This window comes from Mastigoproctus giganteus, chromosome 10 (assembly GCF_048544385.1).
Source record: "Mastigoproctus giganteus isolate SK-2022 chromosome 10, ASM4854438v1, whole genome shotgun sequence".
Lineage (NCBI taxonomy): Eukaryota > Metazoa > Arthropoda > Arachnida > Uropygi > Thelyphonidae > Mastigoproctus > Mastigoproctus giganteus.
The window spans coordinates 214,784,273-214,809,286 of record NC_143584.1 but is presented as its reverse complement, the minus strand read 5'-3'; the positions used below and the strand labels follow the sequence as shown (position 1 = coordinate 214,809,286).

General features: G+C 38.4%; 1 protein-coding gene across 1 annotated transcript in view; it reads left to right on the top strand.

Annotated features, from left to right (window-relative positions):
• The window catches only part of LOC150079893 (neurotactin-like), a 37,674-nt gene that overhangs the window by 11,408 nt on the left and 1,252 nt on the right, over positions 1 to 25,014 (top strand). Inside the window, exons 2-7 of the mRNA XM_090382347.1 lie at positions 3,229 to 3,477; positions 3,580 to 4,471; positions 4,656 to 4,819; positions 11,068 to 11,216; positions 12,430 to 12,501; positions 22,158 to 22,339. Coding sequence (XP_090238473.1) covers positions 3,230 to 3,477; positions 3,580 to 4,471; positions 4,656 to 4,819; positions 11,068 to 11,216; positions 12,430 to 12,501; positions 22,158 to 22,339 — 1,707 coding nt within the window. The 5' untranslated portion in view covers position 3,229. The remainder of the gene's footprint in view (positions 1 to 3,228; positions 3,478 to 3,579; positions 4,472 to 4,655; positions 4,820 to 11,067; positions 11,217 to 12,429; positions 12,502 to 22,157; positions 22,340 to 25,014) is intronic.

Genomic DNA, 25,014 nt, shown 5'->3' with positions numbered 1-25,014 from the left:
TATATCTAGCTATCAGGAAACAAGGAAAGTTGTTTCAAAGAATAAAAGAAGAAGAAAGGTTAATTTGGTGAGTTTGCAGATGAACTGTAATTGAATGTTGGTTCTTTGATGCATGTGTTCTGACTGTTTTAGAAGAAAATGATGGATTACAGATGCTTACTCAGAATAGTGCCAGTAGAAAAATTTGTAGAAAACGCATGAAGCACAAACTGAACGTCTGTATGATAGGGAATGGAGTGAATTTATATGAGAAGAAATTTTACACGTTACTTGTATTACATTTTATATATTTGCGGTTAAAGTTGAAATTTGACTTAAAAGAAAATGCGTATTTGAATTAATAAACGAAAAGAAAAACATAGTGTGATAATACAAGTAACAAGAGATTACACATAACAAGGATTTATACACACTGCCCTACCATTAATATCGGGACACCTGCATGTCTACAAATAACCTTGATTTACAAGAAAACTAATAACATGTGCTGAAACTTTTGGTCCTTGTGATAGATTCTAGTCTCCGTGGAACTCTCCACCAGTTTTTTGCAAATATCATCCGATATTTTCGACAATTCGTCTTTCACATGAACTGCATTATTGTCCAGGATGGCTACACAGATCTCAGCATTCATGGTTTTTTTAAAAAAACAACCAATGGTCCTAGACAAAACCATGAATAACAGCCATAACGATACCAAACTTCACTGTCGAGTTGATATAGTCCGGCAGGCAGCTATCTCAGGGCATCCTCCAACCCAGGAACGATGAATAAGATGAATGGTGGATTATGTATGTTATCTCAAGTAGTTGCTCTTGACATATGAAAGGCGTTTGATCGTATTTAGCATAAAGGTCTTCTAAATAAGCTTCCATCTTATGGTTTGCCAACTATTTTTTGTAATTTGGTATCCAGTTTTCTCGCTGACCGCTCATTGCGGGTGATGGTAGGTAGGTAGATGCCTCTCTATCATCTAACTTCTATATTAATGACCTTCTTCCATTGACTGAAAATCCTATCCATAGTTTTGCTGATGACAGCACATTGCATTCCACCTTCCAGTTTGAGAAACCTCCCCCTGCTCAAAGAGCTTTAACTTCTCGAATGTCCACTATCAATTCGTTAATAGCTGATCTCCAGATAATTCTCCAGTGGAGCAAAGATAACTTAGTTAACTTCATTCGGAAGAAAAAAAAACCATATTACCAGCGCCGGAGACCAATTAACTCAGCCACGCTGTGAAAAAGGTCCATAAAATTCCTCACATCATCGACGGGAATCGAATTGAGGTTTTTTCCACCCGGTGTGAGGAGGAAGGCGATTCTACCAACTGTGCTACTCACGAGGGATAGTAATGGAAGGTTTTAAAAAAGGCTTTCACAGCTGAAACTGAAAATTCAAAACATCTTTTAGCAGCATACATTTAACCTTCTGTGACCAAAATAATGCATTCAAATCATGGAATAGATGACTCGTCATATTCTGACAAAAGCAATGCATTCTAGATGACTCATCATATACGAGCATTTATATGATGAGTCATCTGGTTATTATATTATAAACAGTTTTGTTCTTGTAAAAATGGTGCCTGTTTGACAGTCTCCTAAAATGTACCTAAGAAATACAATCTTGTATCACTGTACTCTTATATTTGGTGTACAGCGTTGATTAAAATAGACAAAGTATGCGCTTTCACAGATTAGCTGACAACAACCGAGCAAAAACAAAGCAACCGAGCTGCAGTTCTGGAAAATGCAAAAACTTATCCGCTCCTTTCTCAGTTAAATTTAACAACCAACCAGTTAACTGTTTCGAAGCTAGACAGAAATAATCATCAGCTTCTGCTAAAACCACTTCTTTTAGCTGCGTGCAAAGACGTGAAAATTTCTCAAATTTTCTTTAGAAAATTATATCCTAAGAAAAGATACACAAACGTCAAAAAAAGGAGTAGCACAACGTAACCAGGAATTTACTTTTAAATTATTTGTATGAAAGGACCTGTACTGAAAGATCAATTTATGGTTCTAAAAGGAATAGACAACAAAGTTGGGTAGGGCGACTGAAGAAATGCTTCTTTGCGTCTAAGGGTTTATTCAAGTTTCCCCTTTTCAAGTTCAGAGAGCGAAGATATCTTTTAATGGTCCTAAAAGAAACGCAGCTGCAACTATCACGTGATCGAGCAGACATCAACACAAGTGTACTCAACCAACGCTTAGTGCCTCAGCCGGGTCATGACCTTTGTGTCTTCCCTGTCATACGTCATTAGTACCAAGTCAGAACCCCTCACTTCGCAACGGGGTTCGATCAAATTCTCCTTTTCAGTCTTTCTCTCCCTCTTCTTGTAGTGTACTCCCTGTCTCAGACCCATCTCTACTACAGGGTAATGAAAATAGGTAACGTAATTTATCGTGGAGACATCTGGCATGTTGGTGTGCGACCAGGGTTTGGTTCATTTTTGTCAGAGGGTGGAGAAGATGGGGTGGCCACACATGGTGAGATAGTACGCTTTTGTATAATAATAATAAAAAGAAATCCCAGATGAGAAACAGCATTTCAACTTCTTCTAATCAGAGTTCCGAGTACCTCTAGGGGGAGGAGGGGAGGGAAAGAAGGAAACTTGGCAAACTTATTCATTCACAAACTCATTACCCGTTAAAGCTTCCTGACAACATTTAAAGAAGAGACAATCTTATAAACTATCAATCCCGAAGATCAAAAGTGTAGATTTAAAACATAATTATGATGTCACAAGAGATGCCACTATGAGAATGGGCGCCAAGAACACTACACTAACTTCATGTTGCATGACTACTAGGGGGGGGCCACTTAATCTCGTGCCGCTATCAAGAGATCGACAATGGGAATGTTGTCCCATTGTTGTCATTATCAATGGCTAACACGCACTACCCTGGTTAGCGGTTAGAGACAGCGCAAAGCCATTGATAAAGCTATGTGCATTGTGACGTCACAACACTGCCGGGGCAAATTTTTTAGAACACACCTGCCATGCTAGTTGGTATTCAGCACCAGAAAATATGTGAGTACAAGCAGGGACATTTATCAATTTGGATATAACTTTAACGAAGCTGTTTGATCTGATCATTCCACACGATACGTACAAGCTGTTGCGCCTTGCTGTCTTCCACTTCTTAATGAGTAGATTTAAGAAAAATAAACCAATAAATAAATAGAGCAGGTGACCTGACTAAATAGTTACTATCATTTCAGAATGGCTGTTGAAGCGGAAGATTCGAAAAGCACTGGAGACGAGATTACCAAAGATAAATGCTCTCTTGGAGAAGATACTGAAGAGGAGAAGCCACTAGAAACAGATGGACATACTTATGACACGGATGACGAGAAAAAACGAGAAGAAGATGACACAGAAGCTGTGCTTAACAGTCACCAGCAAGAAGAAGTCAAGGAAAGAAATTCTAGTCCGACCAAACGTGCGCCAACAATACCATTCTGGGAAAGGTAAAGTGCTACTCCTACTTTTGTGGAGCTAGTGTTGATAACTGAGAATTCTTTTTCAACGATACTATTTGATGTTTTTCAAATGATCTTTTATCTTTTCAGGCTTCTCAAAAGGACCAGACGGCACAAGGTGACCAGTCCTCACGATGCTGAAACTGGAACAGAACTCCTTGCCAAAGATGGCCAGCCTGGCCACGAAGACGATGATCACAAGAATGACCGTAATGACAGCGGAACGGACGTAACGATTGCCTTAACAGACGACGAGTTGGACCGTCGGGAGGAGAGGCGCGAGGGGAACAAAGAACACACCCCTGCACATGGAAAAGCCTATTGGAAGAGGGTAGCAATTGGACTTGTGCTCATTGTGTTCGTATTAATTGCTATATCACTGACCAGCATACTAACTAATACCCCGGACACCCGACGACACGTCACAACTAATCCCCTTACAGTTACAGAATGCGGACCAGTTCAGGGGGTTCTTGAAGATGGGGCTTTATCTTTCAGGGGGATTCCATATGCTCTACCACCCACTGGGTCTCGACGGTGGAAACCACCAGAACCAATCACTAAACTTGATGAATGCTGGTCAGGGACTTATAATGCTAACATGACGGTGCATTGTTTCCAGAAACCCATCCCGGGTTTGGATCTGCAAATGAGTGAGAACTGCTTGTATGTAAATGTTTACACTCCAGGACTTGCCTATAACCAACCTTTTCCAGTGATTGTATACATCCCCGGTGACTCTCTTCAAGGATACGGTGAAGCTGACATTCAGTGGGAGCCGTCCCCAAAACTTGCCAAGGAGAAAGAGGTGGTGTTTGTAACCATGGGTTATCGTACTAACGTGTTTGGGTTCATGGCTTTGGACTTGATGTCCAAAATGGTCCATCCACCTACTACTGGCAACTACGGATTCATGGACCAAATTGCTGCACTGAAATGGGTGAATAAGAATATCAGGAATTTTGGTGGAGATCCAAAAAGGGTAGGTACATGTAGATACTAATTGACTTACTAAATTAGAAAAAATAATGTGCTTTTTTAATATTAAGATGTATGATGGCAACTATATAATGATTGGTTAAAAATTCTAGCTAAAATCAAGCTAAATTAGAACCATATATATATAAACTTTTCTAAATCGTATTTTAAATTGCTCTTTGCCATAGGTCACAGTATTGGGTCATGGATCTGGAGCGACGTCTGCTGTCATCCTGCTCACTACACGCAAGACAAAGAACCTGTTTCATCAGATGTGGATCACGGGTCCCTCGGCTCGCTTCACAAACAAGACCCTGGACCAAGTGAAGGAAGAAAATGTTATGTTCCTCAGGTAAAAACTCTTGCGTATTTCCGGATGTCCTCTCAATTTATTTATTTATTGTTTGTGTAATATTACTTATTACTATATTCATATAAGAATGGCAGAATTAGAATCTTTTTTCCAGCTGAAGTTTATGAATACCTTTCTTGAGGAAGGAACTTTTATGAACATTTTTACCGTGGCCAAGTTAGTCGGTTTTGTGAGAGGACATAAAATAATTTAATTCTCTAAAAAATAATCGAATTTTTCATCCAACAAAACAGACAATAAAACGCAACTGAATCCAGCTACTTTTACCAAACTTTTAAAACTCAAGGATTTGGCTAAATAATCTCTTCTAAAAAAGGCCATTCATGTTCTCCGATCGAACGGGATTCAAATTCAGGATTTTCCCAAACAGTATGGGATTCCTCTTTTCTGTTCCTCCTCCAGCATTAATTTTTGCACTCTCCAACGAATTCTAGGACCAGCCCTGTATGAAGAAATAAACTATTAAACATTTAAAAAAATCAAGTTAATAAAAAAATATGTGAAGACTTGATTGTAAACTTGCTAACAACTCTGCAGATTAATTTTAGAATATCTGTAATAGCTTAATGCTTTGTTATGCGGTATTTACATGAGGGTTGGTCCAAGAAGTATCAAGAGTCTAAGAATCTATAAAAATAAGGTGTTCTTAGAGGGATGGAGTTAAAAGGATAAAGGATAAAGTGTTCGTTGTCTGACGGCCCCAGGGGTTTCCCACATCTCCTTGTCGTGTACTCTGTGTGTCACAGTACACTGTGAAGGCCAGAGGTTTCAAAAAGTGTGTTAGTTTTGTGTAGTGTCGTGTTATGTTGTTCCTCTGACCAATTAGTCATTGGACCCGTGGTGGAACCCCCCCCGTTGCCCATCCTTAGCCGCGTGGAGGCAGCTCGCGCATAGAGGGACCGATTTACTCTGGCAGGCCCTGCCACCTACTTTCCGAAGATTACAATGGCAAGGGCCTATGTTAAAAAAAAAAAACGCGCGTTAAGTCAGAGAGTGGGTAGAAGACTGAAGAAGGGGGGAGACAGAAATATGGGGAGGAAAGAGAAGACATCCCCAGTAACAATGGAGAGGACTTCATCAGGTGAAAAGGGGGAGGGGGTATGATGGAATGAAAGCATCCTTGCAAGGTTGCATGGATGGGTCGCCAAATGGCGGTATGCTTCAGTTGACATTTTACGGCACACTGGCAACATTGTCAAGCCCGTGTGTTTATTGTCCTTGATGTGGGGTTGGTGTCAAGTCCGCTAATAGTCGCATCTGAGAGAGGTCATGTACAGTGAGATTAAGATCATTAGTCAAGAGATTGAAGTAATAGAGAACCAAGCTTGGATAGCTGTCAGCTGATTGTTTCTGCCAGGAGAAAAGTTCAGGTTCCTTGAAGAGGAGTTGCTTGATGGTTATCGTGGTTAAGACGTCGTTTTCGCTTCCTAACTTGAGTTTGTCAGTCCTAGTGTCTCAATCTGTTTCCCATTTTTCGTATTTCTTCACTCAGCTTTGCGCTAAGTTTTGCATGGTGTTTATTCTAGTCCTGTCGCGTTCCATTTGGATTACTTTGCACCGTCGTCAGGCTTCTTCTTCTAGTAAATAATTGTTGTGAGAATTTATTGAAGGCCTTGTATTCATCTTCCGTTTCCAGTAGTTGATGCTCTCTATTTTTGAATGAGTATGTAATCTTGGTGATGAGTACATCACCAAGATTACATTGGTTTAATTGGGCCATGACCAGTCAGCAGGAAGGTTACATTTAATCCAGAGGAGAATTTGGGTACACTCTGTCAGTATAGGGAATGAATTTCCTTGTAATTTCTCCTTTGTCTGAGGCAGCCCACCTGTCCTGCCAGATTTGTTGTAGGTGTGTCTGCAGTCTCTTCTTTTCTAGTCTCAGTGTCTTTGCTGGGTTCAGGGCAAATCCTAGGAAGGTGGTCACTATCCCTTTAGAGAGGGGGTACAGTGGAGGACAAAAAAACTGCACCATCTTAAAAAAAGTAACATTTGTAGTGAAACGTATAAGATATTGTTTGATTACAGTCATTTTGTTTGTCGCAAAGCAAAGGTATTGCATCAGACAGTAATTGCAAGGTCAATACCTTGCAATTACGGCCTGATCCAGGCTGTATTTATAGAAACGACTCAGCCGTTTCTATAAATACAGCGTGGGAAGGGTATACACACTCATTAGTATCTTGTTTTAAGGAGGTGTAAGCATGGCTCCATATGTTTAGTTAACACCAAGAAAAAAAAGTGTAGCTGTTGCTCTGTCCCAGGAAGGGCTTTCTACGCGTGCTATCGCTGATAAAAGAGGCTGCCACCAGTCAACAGTATCCCGGGTGCTGAAATTAAAGCGTGAAACCGGTGATGTGAAGAGAAGACCTGAATCAGGCCGTAAGAGAGTGACTACGCCTTCCTAAGATCGATATTTGAAACGGCTATGCCTTCTTAATCGCCATGCTAGTGCTCATGATCTAAAACTGGACTTTGAGATGGCCTCTGGTATTGAAACAAATGCACCAACTATCCAAAGACGACTTTCGGAATGTGGTTTGCAAACCTATCGACCCAAGAAGAAGCGTTTGTTGACGCAACAAATGAGGAAGAAGCGACTTGCTTGGGCTAAAACGCATGTTTCATGGACAAAAGAGCAGTGGGACACCGTCATATTTTCTGACGAATCGAAATTCAACTGTAAATTTTCCCTCGAGTCAGATGGTTTGCGGATGCATGGAGGAGTGCCTGAAACCCGTTATTAAGGATCACCACACAGACGTCCAAAACTGCATTTTTCAAAATGCTCAGCACCTTCCCACATAGCAAAATTGGTAAGTTTTATGCTATTTAGATTTAATGATGAGTTTGTCTTCTTGTCTCACAAGGCTTAAAACATACTTACACCAATGTTTTCCCTTGTTTTTCTCCCTTAAGTGCAGCCATACCTCAGAAATGCCAGCATTGCAGTGTTGGACTGGCCCGGCAAAATTCACATTTGAACCTATTGAAAATTTCTGGTACATAATGTTGTCTAAAATTTCTCAGAAGAAGCCAACGTTCAAGAAGTAAGATTCAGCTGCAGGACAGCATTTTAAGGGGGTGGTACCACGAAATTGGGAAACTGTATATTTAGATGTTGATTAACTCTATGGCAGATCGTTGCAAGGCTGTAATTGCAGTTCGGGAGGAACGACAAAATATTGAGGACTTATTTTGCTGATTTGCAGTACATAATACTATTACGTTAACTTGTCATTTCAGTTTGTACACTTAAATGCAATAAAATGTATTATGCAATTTCTTCAATTCCCTGCGCATGGTATGGGTTGAAATAGGGCAGTTGTGGCTTTGTTCAACTTCCTATTTTTTTAGCCAGTGTGTGTATAATGTCTGTAAATTTCGTGCGTTCTGTGGTCGATTTTTTGTTTGCTGGACGAATAAACCATGCCACCTGATGCCGACTAACTCGGCCACGTTGAGAAAAGCCCCGTAAAAATTCCTCGTTTCATTTACGGGATTTCAACTGACCTTTTCCACCAGGTGTGGGGGAGGACGGTGATTATACGAACTGTGCTACCCATGAGGGCGTTTGTAGATTCTAAACTTGATACACGTGAAGTTCTTTTTTTTTTTCAATTACTTAAAAAGAGATTGCATTTTAGTTTAGCATCTGGTATCACTCGTAAGACGGCGCTGTGGTATATAAGTCGTTTGATTTTAGTTTGATTTTTGATAACAGTAAAGTTAAAAGATGCAGTGAATTCTTCTTTTGAAAAAAAAAAAAATGGTGATCCCTTGTTACAAGGGAAGAAAATTGTTAAACGAAAAGAAAAACTACCACAGACATTTAGGTTCATAATAATACGACGTTGTTAGAATAGAATCTCTATCAATATCTTTTGGAGTTGTTCCCGAGTTCTCTGTTCCAGTACCATTTAGCCACTTCCTCCTGGTCCATACAGTGGTGTTGGTACAATGAGTCACTCTAATAAATTTCTTGATATTTTCTTATTCATCCGACCCTGTTTTATTATCCCTGAATGTAACAGGATTTGGCACTACTCACAGCAGCCTTGAATAAAGTCGTTAAGACACTCCAGCGACCCACTGATGTAGTTTTACAACTTTGCCTTTCTATCATTTTAAATGTTTGTTTACCGTGACGTTTGTCTTCATACTTTTTTTTTTTTTTTTTTGTCACATTATGGCTTGCTGTCTTTTCAGGGATTAAATCTATGCGTGCAACGCATATAGCACTTAACGAATTCAACTCTTTTGTAACAAACAGGTGTTTTGCTGTCTCATGTATATCTCGTTCCCAGACATTAAATGACCTGGTGGAGTACAATTTCCTTCTTAATGATATCAAAAACTATAAACTACCAAGAATTGTAAATGTTTTGTTGCCTTGCAGAACAAAGAGTGTATATGTTAATAAAAAAAAAAAGTGGTTGAATAAACAGGCTTCTCGCAAATACTGATGTTTATTTTTCCAAAAGATCTTCAATATCAGTACAGTATTTATTTTGATGTATTATTATCAGTTCTTGGGATGAATATGTGTTCTGTGGTCGATTTTCTGTTTGTTGGACGAAAAACCGAAGTTTCGGGAGAAAAAAATCATACTATCCTCGCCTGAGACCAAATAACTCAGCCATGTTGTGAAAAAGGCCCATAGAAATTCCTCATGCCATTGACGGGACTCGAACTCAAGTCTTTTCCACCCAGTGTGGGAAGGACGACGATTTTACCAACTGTGCTATCCACGAGGGCTTCAAGGTGATGGTGAACGACAAAGAGGTAATTGTATAGTCCCGTATGAAATTCTCAAGTGTAGACAGGCTGCTGGGCCAATTCATCGTCGGATTCTATCAATAATACACAGGAATTTTGCCAGCAGGGACAAGGAGATGATTTTCCTGTTGTAGAAGGCAATGGCAAAGCAGCATCTTAAGTACTGCTGCACGTCTGGAAGTCTAATTTTAAGAAAGATATAGATCTTTTGGAACAGAGCAGTCTAACGAGATTAGTGAGCAAGCCAAATGGGTGTTCTTACCAGGAAAGACTTCAGTTCTGCAAATTGCAGCGTCTGGAGACTTGGCATCTGCGAGAAGACCTGATTGAGGTGTTTCAGGCTTTGAATGGATTGAACAAGCTTAATACTGATGGCATTCTTCCTCTTGCCGAGACTACGCAGCATATAAGTGCAGAAATTTGCTATCAGCCAGAGGATAGTTGATTGTTGGACCAAACTTCCATCTGGTGTTATGGAAGTGAACAGTTGGAATAAATTCAAGAAAGAACTAGACAAATTATTGGAGGGGATGGACGGGTGATGTGGAAAGTTTCTTCCTTACATCATTTACCATTACTAACACTATTAATATGTAAATATAAAACTGAATGAAGTTCCTATAACCACAGATGTCACTGGAACCGAAAGATCAAATGTTCTTGTTGTTGCACGGTTTTAGGAGCATCAGCGATAAGGCCATATTCCTCCGTACATACTGTCTGTAAATTGCGTGAGCTTTCTGGTCGATTTTCTGTTTCCTGCACGAAAAATCCGAGTTTCCGGGAGAAAAAACCATGCTACCCTTGCATAAGACCGACTAACTCAGCCATGTTGTGAAAAAGGCCCATGAAAATTTTACTTCCTCGATGAACCTCTTTTCCACCCGGTGTAGAGAGGACGGCGATTCTACCAACTGTGCTACCCACAGGGTCATCAAATGATGGAAATGTGCTCATATTTGGTATCAGCTGTTTTGCTGATGACGATGGGATTCTTCCTCGTACTGAGACTACACACATGAGGGGACGTAAATTCAATTTGAGGAAGGATGGTTACAGAAGAGATGATGACTCATATCACCTTGAACAAATTCAAGTTATTTTTTCAAGTTTGTTTAGTTCTTCCTTGAATAAATTCAAGTGAGAATTAAACAAACTGTTAGAGGGGATCGACAGGTGATGTTAGAAGTGTTTTTTTTCTTTTGTTAATGCCGTATAAGCTTGCTTTCTTACATCATTTGTTACTACTAATACTAATCCACCTAAAGATTACAACCAAGTGGCGCCATCTGTCGTGCTAACAGAATATTTGCAGTTTTCTGACTTAGCCTCCTTAATGTTCTATATCTGTTTCTGCCCAAATCTAGTACTTTAGTTTCAAGTTTCTCCCTTAACAGATACTAAAATACTTTCTGTGAATATTTTTTTTTTTTTTTTTTTTTTTTTAGTAAAGTAGGATGCGATTCAATGGAATGTCTTTATGGTAAGACAGCCGAAGAACTTGTGGAGGCAACACCCAATGCCTGGAGTATGGATTTAACTGGAGAACTACCAAGCAAAGATGAAGAGGCATATCCAACTGTTGCTGTCAACGATGGTGAGTTTGGCTGATTAGATGAAGACTTAATGCATGCATAATTTAAGGAAGACTCTAATTTACAACATGATCATTCCTAAAACTTAAGCCTCATTTGAACTTATTTAAACTAACATAAAACTGGGCATTATTTGTTCTTTCGTACATTTAAAAAAAAATTGGAATAAAGTACAGTATATTGATGGGTTTAAAAAAACCATACAAAATGCTCCACTTTGTTTATGATACAAATAAAATAATCCATCAACCCACTCTTTGATGTAGCCTGCAACTGGTGGGTACGCCTCGTGGATAGCAGAGTTGGTAGGATCACCGTCCTCCCCACACCGGCTGGAAAAAGACCTGAGTTCGAATTCTGTCGATAACAGGAAGAATTTTTATGGGTCTGTTTCATAACGTGGCTGAGTTAGTCGGTCTCAGGCGAGAGTAGCATGGTTTTTCTCCCAGAAATCCGGGTTTTAGGAGCATCGGCCACTAAGACTGGGTTTCTGGGTTTTAGGAGTGATGTCTATGGATAGACACCACTTAAAGTGGTTTCTATCCAGAAGATAAACTATTATGTTATATATAACTAAACTCTTTTACCACATGAAAATGGAAATAAAATAGGTTTTATTGACACTTCTATCACATACAACTCAATATCTACATAACATTGTTAGCAGGTGACGTTTGAGGATTCTTACCAAATGGGGTCCAAGTATCTTTTGCTGAAGGGTGGCATCGACTATACGTTCAACTTCATCCGGGCTACTTCTACAGAAAGGAGAGTTCCTGTAGAAGTAGTCGGGATGAAGTTGAAACTTGTTCAAGTTGTTGAACTCATACAGTTTATCTGATGGCTACACTGATTCTGTGAGCCATCCAACAGAATGAAAGGAACTGAAAAGTGAGCCATTTATGCAATAATTTTTCCTTCCAAAAAATACTTATATGGAAAAATCAAACTTTCACTTTAGCTTACCTTGTTTCGGATTTTCATCCAGCAAAACCGGCAACCCAACAACACAATACATAAACTTTACAAATACAAAACACTCAAAACAAACAATTTATCCTAATCTAGATTGCATCCGAAATATTTAAAATTAAATAACGGTTGAAATAAAATTAAAACTTTGTCTAAATGATTTTCTGTGGACTGATCTTTAAAAAATCACCTTGTGCTTATTTTTTTTCCCCTATACAACTAAATTTTATAAAACTATTCCAGGTGTCCTTCTCTATGACACACCCTTTTCCATGTGGAAAGAAGAGGAATCAAAGCCAGTATCGTTAGTAATAGGTAAGTTTTACTTTTATATTTAACTCCATAGCAAAAATGTAAAATTAAAAAGTGTATTTTTCATGTATTATTTTAAAATTAATAGATTTATGTGTCTTGATTTTATCGTTTACAACTAATAATTAGTACTGGTCCTAGTATCCCATTATTCTGAAATTATATGGAGTAATACTAGTATTGGTTTTTAACACCATCTAATTAAGATAAAGCCATAATTTGTAAATAATAAATGTAGAGAAAAAAGAAATTGTTGAGATTATTGAAGAAGAAAGGCCTTCGAAGATGAGATAAATAAACTGCAAGAATTATTAAGAGAAAAAGAGAACCTATAAGAAATATTTCAATTCAATCTTTAACAAATCACATAGAATATAAGAAAAGATGAGTTATCGCGAAAAGAGCAGTGAGAGCAAAACGATGGGAATGATGCAATGTTTTTGTCACAGAACTAGAAAGACAAAATATTAAACAAGATAAACAAAAATGTTAAAAATAACACAGACATTAATACAATATAGAAGAACAGCTAAATTATTTACAGGATCTGTGGACTCATGATAATAGCCAAATCTCAATGGGATTAAATAATAATAGCTAACAAATACTATCAGAAACTGAGGAGCATGCTAAAAACAAAGCTGAAGGGTGGGAACATGGTCAGTGCCACAAGCACCTACGCAGTCCCAGTATTAACTTACTCCTTTGGGATAATAGATTAGACCAACATCGAGCTGGAGGAGATTATGAGATCGACCAGGATAATAGTTCTCCCAATTGGAGAACTATTGGAGAAGGCCCCAGTGATGACCCAGAGCAACCAATACCACCCGCAGTCGATCATCGAGAGACTGACCCTTAGCCAGAGCAGACAGAGGGAGGAAGGGGTATGACTTACCTCATTGAACAAGAAAAGGCAATTAAGAACCTGCAGGATTACTTCCAAGAAAACATAGCATACCAAACTAACAAGCCATAAGAAATATAGACAAACGGCAAACACCGCTCAACCTTAACAAGGAGACCTCACTCACAGGGACAGAAAGATGGGCGAAGAACGCACACTACAAAAAAATTATTTAAATTATTATATTAAGATCACCTGCAATTTCTTACATAAACCTGTATTCTCTAGTCGATTTTCCTGGACGAAAAAATCTTGCTATTTACGCCTGAGACCGACTAACTCAGCAATTGAGTGAAAAAAACCCGTTAAAGTACCTCGCATCATTGACGGGATTCGAACCCGGGCCTTTTCCACCGGTGTAGAGAGGACGGTGACGATACCACGCGCAGGTCTGGCAGATACTACAATAACCTTCAACAAAACTACAAAAATAAGATGGGTTCCAAAGCATGGCGGGATGCTCTCCCCCTGAGACTGAAGGATTCATGCTCGCCATCCAAGACCAGGCAATCAACACCAGGAAATAAATTGGAAACAATTCAACACATCACCGCGGAAATAACCCTCATCGACAAGAAGGAAACTATCTGCCTGATCGACAGAGGGGTGCAAAACGCCAGCAAAACTAAGACAGAAATCGAAGAAATTTGGCATATGGAACAAGTAATGACCATCCCGATAACCGTGCCAACCACCTAGCAGCAACAGGCCTACCAGAGAACACTCACATCAAGCTCCAAAAGCCGCGATCTTTAAACCTGAAAGTCAGAGTTGCTTGACCAATAATAATAACTGGACATAACATCCCATGTACCTGGTACCAGTACCCATTGCGGGAAGAGGGGAAAAAGAACTATTAGGACAAAAAAATCGATAATAATAATAATAATGACATTGTTGCAAATGAAGAATTAGAAGTTTTAAATGGTTATCAAAGTAAAGCACCAGGCGACCATATCATTAACTTAGAATTTTATTTTTTAAATTTGTTAGGATTTATAAAAAAATATTTATAAAATTCATAAATAAATTATGGAAGGTGAAATACCCCGATTAATAGGAATATAAGCTTATTAAACTCAGGATATAAAATCTATGCAAAGATCATTAAAAAACAAACTGAGTAAATTCTTCGAATCTAAAATAGATTTAGAATCGATTTAGATGAAAATGTTCTTGCGCTGATGTCAGCAACTTTTTATAAATGTCACGTGATATGTGCCTCCACTCGGCCTTTAACGCAGCCACCAGTTCGGCCTTGTTCTTTGAGCGATGCTCGATGGGGTACAGAACATCCCTCTGGGCTGGCCAATCCAATTTTTCCACGCCCATGTCCTCAAACCACTCTCTCACGATCGGAGCAGTATGACATGGCGTGTTGTCTTGCTGATACTGGTATGAGCCTCCCCCGAAGTATTGTCATAATGTTGGAAGTGCATAATTATTCAGGCTGTCCTGATATTGCACAACATTCATCGTTTTGCCGATAACAACTGATGGGCCCAACTCAAACCATGAGAGGATCCCCATACCATGACACTGCCTCCACGAAACTTCATTCTTAGGAGGATACAACCAGGAAGGAATTGTTCCCCTGGAATTCGCCACACCCAGGAACGGCCATCAGACTGGTAGGGTAATTGTTGAACGTGCAGATGACACGTTCAACAATTACTTCAACAAAATTGATCACCTCAACAAATGCTAGAAGCCGATTAACATGGTGTAAGGAGCTCGAATCCTGGACTGTAGACGACTAATGTCACTTATTCGCGGCAGATACTACCACCCAGACGGCCACGTTTCGAAGCTTATTGGCTTCTCATTGTGGGTGGGCAGGTACCCTGTTGTTGCAATATGGGTGTCCAGTTGTTTAGAAATCAACTTTTATAAGTGCGACCTTTACAGATCTAGAACATCTTTTTTTTTTTCCCCTTTTTTTAATTTGATGTGCTATAAGAAAAATGTTGGGTAAATTATAGTTTATACAAATACACGATAGGTGGCGCTAGCTAGGACACCTTACTGTAGATACTGAAAGAGAATATTGAGTATCCGTCGAAAAAAAGATGTTCTAGTCTTCTCCATAGATGAAGCATTACTTATTCGATGCAGTGCAATACCATGGCAACCCGTTGTGAAGGTATTCACAATATGAGATATAATTAAAACTAACTTGGTACTAGAAATGATGTGTGTGCATTACCCATGCATAAGTAAACTCCATACTCTTAGGCATTTAGCCAAGATATATCTTTTAGAGACTCCATCTTGTTGTTATGACTACAGTAATGTCTCCTAGCGCCATCTGTCGTGGATTTGCATAACTATAACTTACCCAACTTTTTTCTAATGGCACAGCAAATTTAAAAAAAAATAATAAATAAATAACGTAACGTTCGTAAATATAGGGCACACATAATTAACACAGTTCTAACCGGTGGCAAAAAAAAGTAAAATTTTATGGCCTTGTTTGTTTACTATTTGAGCATAACCAACACTATTAGTACAAAAACCGGTTATATAAAACACTCGTAATTGCACGTAGGTTATACCATTAAACACCAAAAGCAAATATTCTTTGAGTGTCTAACCTAGCGCCACCTATCGTGTATTTCTATAAACTATAATCCACCCAACCTTTTTCTTATAGCACAGCAAATTAAAAAAAGATGTTCTAGATCTGTAAAGGAATAACATCTCACCAGATATTAAATTAATAATACAATTATTAATTTAATATCTGGTTCTATTGTAATAATAATCCAAACTTAGAATTTTTTATTTGCAAATCGTAATTGTAATAGTCATAATATTGGTAATGTAATCAAATTTGTAATCCTTTCTATTTTTGTTCCCCCAACAGCACGGTCTGATGATGGTATCAGTAAGCTACCTGAAACGTTACCTTAATCTACAGTAGTTTAGGCGAATAGCTTAATAAACTATATTATTAATTTCACATGGTATAAGAGTGGTATTATATTTAGTAATAATCTTAACATTATTTTTCATTTCTATTTGGCTTTCAAATACTGTACGTTCAAGTCTTGTTATGGTGATCTATCTCTATGGATAAATCATCATAATCATCACAGTGTTTTATTCATATTTTATTTTTGGAGAATTATTGGAGACATCCAATCCATCGATATGGAAATAACATTTAAAGCATGATCGGAGAACTTTCAAACGTGATCGTAATTTTAGTGAAGTTATTGGTAAAATGTCAGAAGCCAATCCTCTAACATACACTCCCGCCTAAAAATTTGGAATCACAGCATATAATAACAGTTTTCGTTAAGCTTTTTTTGGGGGGGGGGATTAGCTATGACAATGCAAGGTTTAATATATATATATATACAGTGTCGGACAAAAAAAAAATGCATCAGTTGTGAATTTTGCAAATAATGTGTTTTGCGCTGCATTGTGGGTTGCAGAAATGTTCGAAATGCATTGTTAGATGGGATATATATTTCTGTGAATGAAATCCAATAAAAAGACTCCACCAGATATACCTAATTGCCATAAATATCTTCCCAAAAGAGCAAAATGCGTAATTAATGGCAATATGAGAAATCATGCAAATGGCAATCATGACAACCAAACATACATTTTATTGCATTTATGTGTACAAACTGAAATGACAAGTTAACCTAATGGTATTATGTACTGTAAATCAGCAAAATAAGTCCTCAATATTTTGTTGTTCCTCCTCGAGCTGCAATTACAGCTCGCAACGATCTGGCATAGAGTTAATCAACTTCTGGATATACGGTTGCCCAATTTCGTGGTACCACACCCTTACAATGATCTCCTGTAGCTGAATCTTTGTTGGCTTTTTCTGAGCAATTTTAGACGACATTATGTACCAGTAATTTTCAAATGTGACTGTTGCCGGGCCAGTCCAACACTGTAATGCCAGCATTTCTGAGGTATGACTGCACCTTAAGGGAGAAAAACGAGGGAAAACATTGGTGTAATTATGTTTTAAGCCTTGTGAGACAAAAAGACAAACTCATCATTAAATCTAAATAGCATAAAACTTACCAATTTTGCTGTGCGGCAAGGTGCTGAGTCCTGTTGAAAAATGCAGTTTTGGATGTCTGTGTGGTGATCCCTAAAACGGGTTTCAGGCACTCTTCCAAGATAGCAGTGTAAGTTTCTGCATTCACCATTCCGTTAATAAACTTAATTCGTCCCACCTCTTTGCTTGTTATGCATCCCCAGACCATCTGACCGGCGGGGAACTTTACAGTCGGTGTTATGCAATCAGGATGGTATGGCTCCGATTTTCGTCTTCTGGCATATCGTTTCGCATTCGAGCCATGCAGGTTGAATTTCGATTCGTCAGCAAAGATGACGGTGTCCCACTGCTCTTTTGTCCATGAAACATGCGTTTTAGCCCAAGCAAGTCCTCATTCGTTGGGTCAACAAAGGCTTCTTCTTGGACCGGTAGGCATGCAGACCACATTCTGAAAGCCGTCTTTGGGTAGTTGGTGCACTTGTTTCAACGCCAGAGGCCATCTCAAAGTCCTGATCTAAAACCTGGCTCAAGTACTTGAGCCAGGTTTTAGATCAAGGGGAACTAGCATGGCGATTATGATGGCATAGCCGTTTCGAGTATTGATCTTGGGAAGGCGTAGTCACTCTCTTACGGCCTGATCCAGGTCTACTCTTCACATCACCAGTTTCACTTTAATTTCAGCACCCGGGATACTGTTGGCAGCCTATTTAACAGCGATAGCACGCGTAGAAAGCCCTTCCTGGGACAGAGCAACAGCTACACTTTTTTTTTTTGGTGTCAACTGAACATATGGAGCCATGCTTACACCTCCGCAAAACAGGATACTAGTGAGCGTGTATACTCTTACAACGCCGTATTTATAGAAACGGCTGATACAATACTTGCAATTACTGTATGATGCAATACAAGCGTTATCTGACGCAATACCTTTGCTTTGTGACAAACAAAATGACTGTAATCAAACAATCTTATACGTTTCACTACAAATGTTACTTTTTTTAAGGTGATGCAATTTTTTTGTCCGCTATTGTATATAAAAAAACAACACACTACAAAGTATTTTAATATTTTTATTAAGCATTGAAAAATTTACTGAAAAAAAATATTGAAATGATTAATTTTAACAACTGTACTGATTTTTCATCAAAATATCTTCCAGGAGATTTTATCACTGCCTTACACTGACGTAGTATTCCCGAGATTAATTTTATAATAGTGTCTTCGCTAACATTATTCAAGTGATCTGCATGGGTTTCCCATTAATTTTGTGAAGATGAGCAGACTTCACCGAATAGATGATCCCATAAAAGCTCTATTGGGTTTAAAGTCAGCCGATTAGGGTGGCCTACAATAATCTGCTATACCCCTCATGCTGTTTTGTTGCTATATAGTCCACAGTTTAGAGCTGTACTTTGAGTTACTATCTTGTTGTAACATAAAATGTCTTCCACAGAGTCGAAATCCAAGGGATATTGCATTATATTCAAGATTATTTTTATAGCCTTCTTTTCTTAAAATTCCTTCAACTCTGAGGTTGTCGCCCACTCCAGAAAAACAGAAGAAACCCCATATTACGACGGAACCACTACTGTGCTTGATTGTAGGCACTAAACAACGTGGGACCATTTTTCTTTCAGTTCATCTACTCACAAAACTCTACGCTTCGACCTAAAAATTTCAATTTTTGATTCATCCATCCACAGTATTTTTCCACTCTTCATTTGTCCAATTTTGATGGCCAACCGTTTCTTTCGATTTGTTTTAATACGGGTTTTTGGACTTCTACGCGACCATGAAGTTCTGCTTGTTTAAGACAAAGTTTTACAGTATATGTAGGAGTTTTTCTCTGTTCCTATTGAACTCAACTCAGATTGCAGGTGAAGTAATTCGTTGATTGCGTTTAGAAAACAGTACTATGGTCTTATCTTGTGCTTCCGTTGTTATGCGCGGTTGTCCTGATCGAGGTTTGTCCTTTAAACTGCCCAGTCTCCTTAAATCATCGAATGGTAGTTTGTATTCCTTTAAATGGAACACCTAGCTTTTTTGTCAGTACTTCTCATGGAACAACTTTCTTTTACAGAATTATAATAGCACTTCTTTTTAAAACACTCAGTTCCTTATATCTTGCCATGTTTATCATAAAACACACTTATACCAATCACTCTTTCTGAATGACAGCTCTTACTCCTAAATTTATATCATTTCAAAATGCTCTAGAATCATCTACAATCTTCTATAATATTGAAACAATACTCCCACTTTGTAGAATATTCTAGTATCATCTACAACTTTCTACCACATTCAAGAAGCTTCTACAATGTTATACCACATTCGAGATTCTGCGCTGAAATTTTGTCTTTGGCAAATTGAGATTATTAACAGCTAGTTCCAACCGTTTTCTATAACAACAGAAACAGCGTTTCCCAAAGTGTGGTCTGTGACCCCGTACCGGTTCTTGGAAAAAAAAAACCAAAAAAAAAAAAAAAAAACCGGTTCTTAGAAAATAATACAAACATCTGCATGATTCTATTATTACCTCTCAACATTCATGAACACAGCAAGTTACACAAACGCAAAACTAGTTTCTCGTTTTGGCTTTCTTCTTCTTCTTCTTCAAAAAAGTATAGAAACAGACTGAATGCGGAAACAAATTTCAAGATAAAATTGTCTTCTTTTAATCCTGAAAAAAATTTGCTGTGTGATGTTAAACACTATTCTTCATATTAGTTCTCTTCTTCCTCGTGTAATAACTTGACTCTTAATGAATGGATTTTTATGAAATTTTATATATGGCTCTTTGAAAATGATTTGTCGAGTCTACTCAAATTTCATTAAAATCGGACCTATTTTATTAAAGCCTGAAAATAGTATTTATTTTGTCATAAAACAGTACCCAAAACAGTAACCATCATCTATCCTGCGCACAGTGGTTATAATCATCGTTTTCCTCATCCAGGCTGGAAAAGGCACGGGTTCGAATCTCGTCAATAAAGCCAGGAACTTTTATGGACTTTTTTTTCACTTCGTGGCTGAGTTAGTGTTAGTATCATACAAGACCCCCCCCCCCTGGAAATAGGTTTTTCGTCCAGAAAAACATGCAAATCGACTAGAGAATAAACGCAATTTATGGACATAATACATATGAGCACATGAGATCGTTCTCATGTGCATGGTTTTTTCTTCCCGGAAACTCGGATTTTTCTTCCAGAAACAGAAAATAGCCCTCAGACAACATACACCGAGTAAACTGGCCTTAGTGGCTGATTCTCCTAAATTTCCATTACAACAACATCCAGAACTGGTGCTGTTGCGACCATATTCGATGAGTTTGAAAATAAACGGAAGTGATATACAGTATTGTTTTTCAAACTCCCTCCAACAGTGGTGGTGCAGAGATTGCCCAGTAGGCTTAAAGGGGTTCAAGCAGCAACCAGTTTCGTTAGTAGCGTTAATGTTTGTTGTCACGATTTTGCAGTGAACAAACGAATATAAAATTTTGCTTTAAACTGGAAAAGTCTTCAAAAGAAACGTATGAAATGTTAAAAACTGTTTATTCTGAAGGAAGGTTGAGTTGTAACAATGTGTTTGAGTGGTATAAGCAATTCAAAGATGGATGTGAGGATGTTCGCAATGACACAAGAAGTGGGCGGCCATTAACCTCTCGAAATGAGAACAGAGTTACAAAAGTTCTGGTAATTCTGACAAGAGATCATCGTTGGATCCTCAGAATGATGGCTGAGTCAGATATGAATAAGAAGACGATTCCTAAAATTCTGCATGAAGATTTCAGGGAAAGGAAAGTTTGTGCAAAATCTGTGCAGCACAACCTCCCAGATGAGCAGAGGCAACAAAGAGTGTCATTATGAGAAGTCTTCATTCAGACTTCTCAAGACGAATAAGGTGAAGTTGGGTGTTTCAGTACGACCCGGAGAAGAAGCGTTAGAGCATGAAGTGGACTTATCATCACGAAGCTATAAAAAGTTTCATTTACAAAAGTCCAGAATCCAGACGACACAGGTCACGTTTTTCAACAGAGTGTGATTCTACGTAGGGGTGCTTCAACAATTGAAGCGCACTTTGCTGGTGAGGCCACAATTTCTAGAGAAAGGCCGTTGGTTCTTATTGCGCGACAATGCCCCCGCCCATTCCACACTTGTTGTAAAACCATTTCTGACGAAACATGGCCTTGTACAGATCAACCATCCACCTTACTTACCCGATCTAGCACCAGCCTACTTTTCCTCTTCTCCAATATGAAAACTGCCCTCAAAGGAAAGATTTTTCAGGATATTGAGGACATAAAGGAAAATGTAACCGCGGAACTGAACATCTCTTTGGATTCCTTCGCTTCTTTGAATAAAAGTAAAACCATTTTTGAACTCCTTTACTTTGGGTTCTTTTATTGCAACAGTTCGGGAACTTTACTGCCACACTTCGTATACTTCTTTCTACTTTAATGGACAGGTATGCATTCCCCTATATAGTCTGTTAAATCAAAGTTTTATTGTATTATATAATATATAAATATCTGAAATATATTTAGACAAAATTTATTAAAGACAAGGAACTAATTAAATTTTTCAACATCCCACAAACTCCAATCATCGCATGCCTTCTATTTCTCGATATATAAAGTTTTAAGATACTAGAATTCCCTTTTTAAATGCTTTGTCTTGTACTCTCTTGCTTTGTTGATGACTTTTTGTCTATTTTATTAATACTTAGGAGCAACAACGCAAGAATCAGGGTTATCTGAATCTGCTATTGACGCCGATTCATGGAACTGGATGGACTTCAGCGATCGCATAACTGAAAAACTGAACACCATTAATCCTAATATAACCGCTGAAGTCTTAGAGTTCTACATCGACAACAGCTCATCTCCAGAAGTTCAATTTTACTCTCTAGTAAGTAAAAGCTATTTTATGTAATTAAATAATATTTTTATGCTGAGTGAGAGCTCTCACAAGACTTCACACTAAATCTAATTTTTATAGCCCATAACTTAGTTTTTAAACACATAATCCCCGTAAGGTATTAGAATCTTATAACCACTATGTATGTGGTAAAACTTTCCACCAGCTAAGCGGATTACTATGAGGTGAGTGCTGAAAAATTAAGCTAAGCTATACATACGATCTAGATACTGATTCCCTTATACAGTCCACTGATTAATTCTCATATCTCAGATATTCACCCCTCCTGGTTAGCAAAGCGATTAAGATCATTCTCCAGGAAGTTGATTTTTTGTCCAAACAACAGGCAAACCGACTGCAGAATATACATTATTAATACAACACACTTAAACCTCAGAGCCTTGGTTGCTTTTGTGCTCAACAGACATCACCATTACATGCCAGGGGCTTGATACCTGGGCGAAGAGTAAAGTAATGGTTCTAAAGAGGAGTGGCGAGCTTGAGAGATACATTGCAATGGAAGGGAAAGAGCTAAAAATGTTTAACAACTTCAAGTATCTAGGAAGCACCATTACAAAGACTGGAGTGAACGAAGAAATAAGTAGAAGGATACAAGCGGAAGGGAATTTTTATAGGCAGACAAGAGATCTGATCTGGAACAGGAACATACTACTGAAGTGTAAGAAGGCTATATGTCAGGCCTATTACGTACCAATTCTGACGTATGCATCTGAAACTTGTACTATGAGGAAAAAGGATGAAAACAGAATTCAGGGGGCAGAAATGAGATTTGTGAGGAGTATAGGCGGAAAGACAAGACGCGGAAAAATCAGGAATGATGTGATTAGGAAGATAATTCAGGTTGAGAAACTCCAGAATAGGACTGAAAGGTCCCATTTGAAATGGCTTGGACATGTCAAGAGGATGAACGAGAGACGTTTGCCAAGAAGAATGTTTTATTTACAAATAAGGGACAAAAGACCAAGGGGTACACCAAGAATGAGATGGCAAGACATGATAAAGCCCGATGTCATTAAAAGTGGAGGAAAATAGAGTGAAATCAACGACGGAGAGAAGTACAAGGATAGGGCATGATGGCGAGGCTTCATACGTCGACCCGTGGAATAGTGGAACGATGACAGATGATGATGACTATTATCGACTAATAGTATAGGGACTATAGGCCATATGGTACAGGGTTCTCAGAAATAAATGGTTGATAAGGGTATTCGATGACATTAATAAACTGAATTGATTTTACTTTTGAAAAATTTATGATTTTTTAAATAATTAATCACGTTATAAATAATTTAAATTTAACAATGCAATAATACAATTTAACAATTTCAATTTCTCACATAGCCACATCTTCTGCAGGTAGTTGTTGTTGTTGTGGCGCCTCCGTAGCCAAGTGGGCAGCAGAAGCAGTGCGTAGCACATGCTTCTTGATTAGACCGGGGTTCGAGCCCGTGACAACCAAATACGGAGGATGCGGAAAGGTCAGGGAATGACCACCGCATATCCCCGGACTAAGGCCATATTGTTCCGTCTATTCCGTCTGTAAATTGCGTGTGTTCCGAGGTCGATTTTCTGTTTGCTGGAGGGAAAACCTGAGTTGCCAGGAATAAAAAACAAGTTACATTCCCTTGAGACCGACTAACTTGGCCACGTTTTGAAAAAGGCCCATAAAAATTCCTCACGTTATAGATGGGACTCGAACTCAGGTCGTTTGCATCCGGTGTGGGGAGGACAGTTATTCTACCAAGTATGCTATCCACGAGGGCCTACAGGTAAGTAGGGTCAACTCTAATGTGTTACTTTTAACCTATCAACATAAATAAAACATAAGGCTATTCATAAAAGGCCTCCTTATTATCATTCATCTGTACTTATGGAGGAATCGACCTCGGAAACAAGAATCATTCCGAATATGTATAATAACTGTGTTAATTTGCATAAAGTTTGAATTATCACTAACAAGACATGGACGCCTGAAAACAATTGCATCCAGGCGCCAGCTCTTACGATTTTGAAAAATGGCATTATTGCTTGGACCTTTTGATGTAGCTAGGGGAGCGGGGGCACTTTGCTATTTGCATGGTTTTCTGCAGATATATAAATGTGCTATTATTATGTTTTACTACACTGACTGGCCAAAATATTACAAAACGCTTGGTATTGAAGTGAAAAGATAATTAAGCGTACAGAATGCAAATATTAATTGTTACATTGTATGATCACAAGGTCCTTGCTATCAGATAAATACTGTATGCTTTCGTGGGGCTTCTTAGTCGATCCGTAATAGAAAACGTGGTTCTTTAGAGTTTCAGAAAAGTGTTATTGCTGGAGCACGTCCAACAGAAGCCACAATTGAGAAAACTAAGGAAATCACTGGTGTGTCAAAAGCAATCATCTGTAAAGTATATGGTGAGTGGAAGACAATAGAATGCAGCTGTAAAAAGAAGAAATGCAGCAGAAAGTCGGTGGTCCAAGAAAGAGACTGAGGAATTTAAAGCGAATTGTGCGTCTAAAAGGACACCTCCAATGTCCTTTTAAACATTAAACTGAAAATTTATCTTAAGAAAGAACACTTACAACCTAACTTTGCAGTGGGAGTTGAAGAATCTGGGATTTTATGCCTGTACAAAGCCACTTCTTGTTACAAA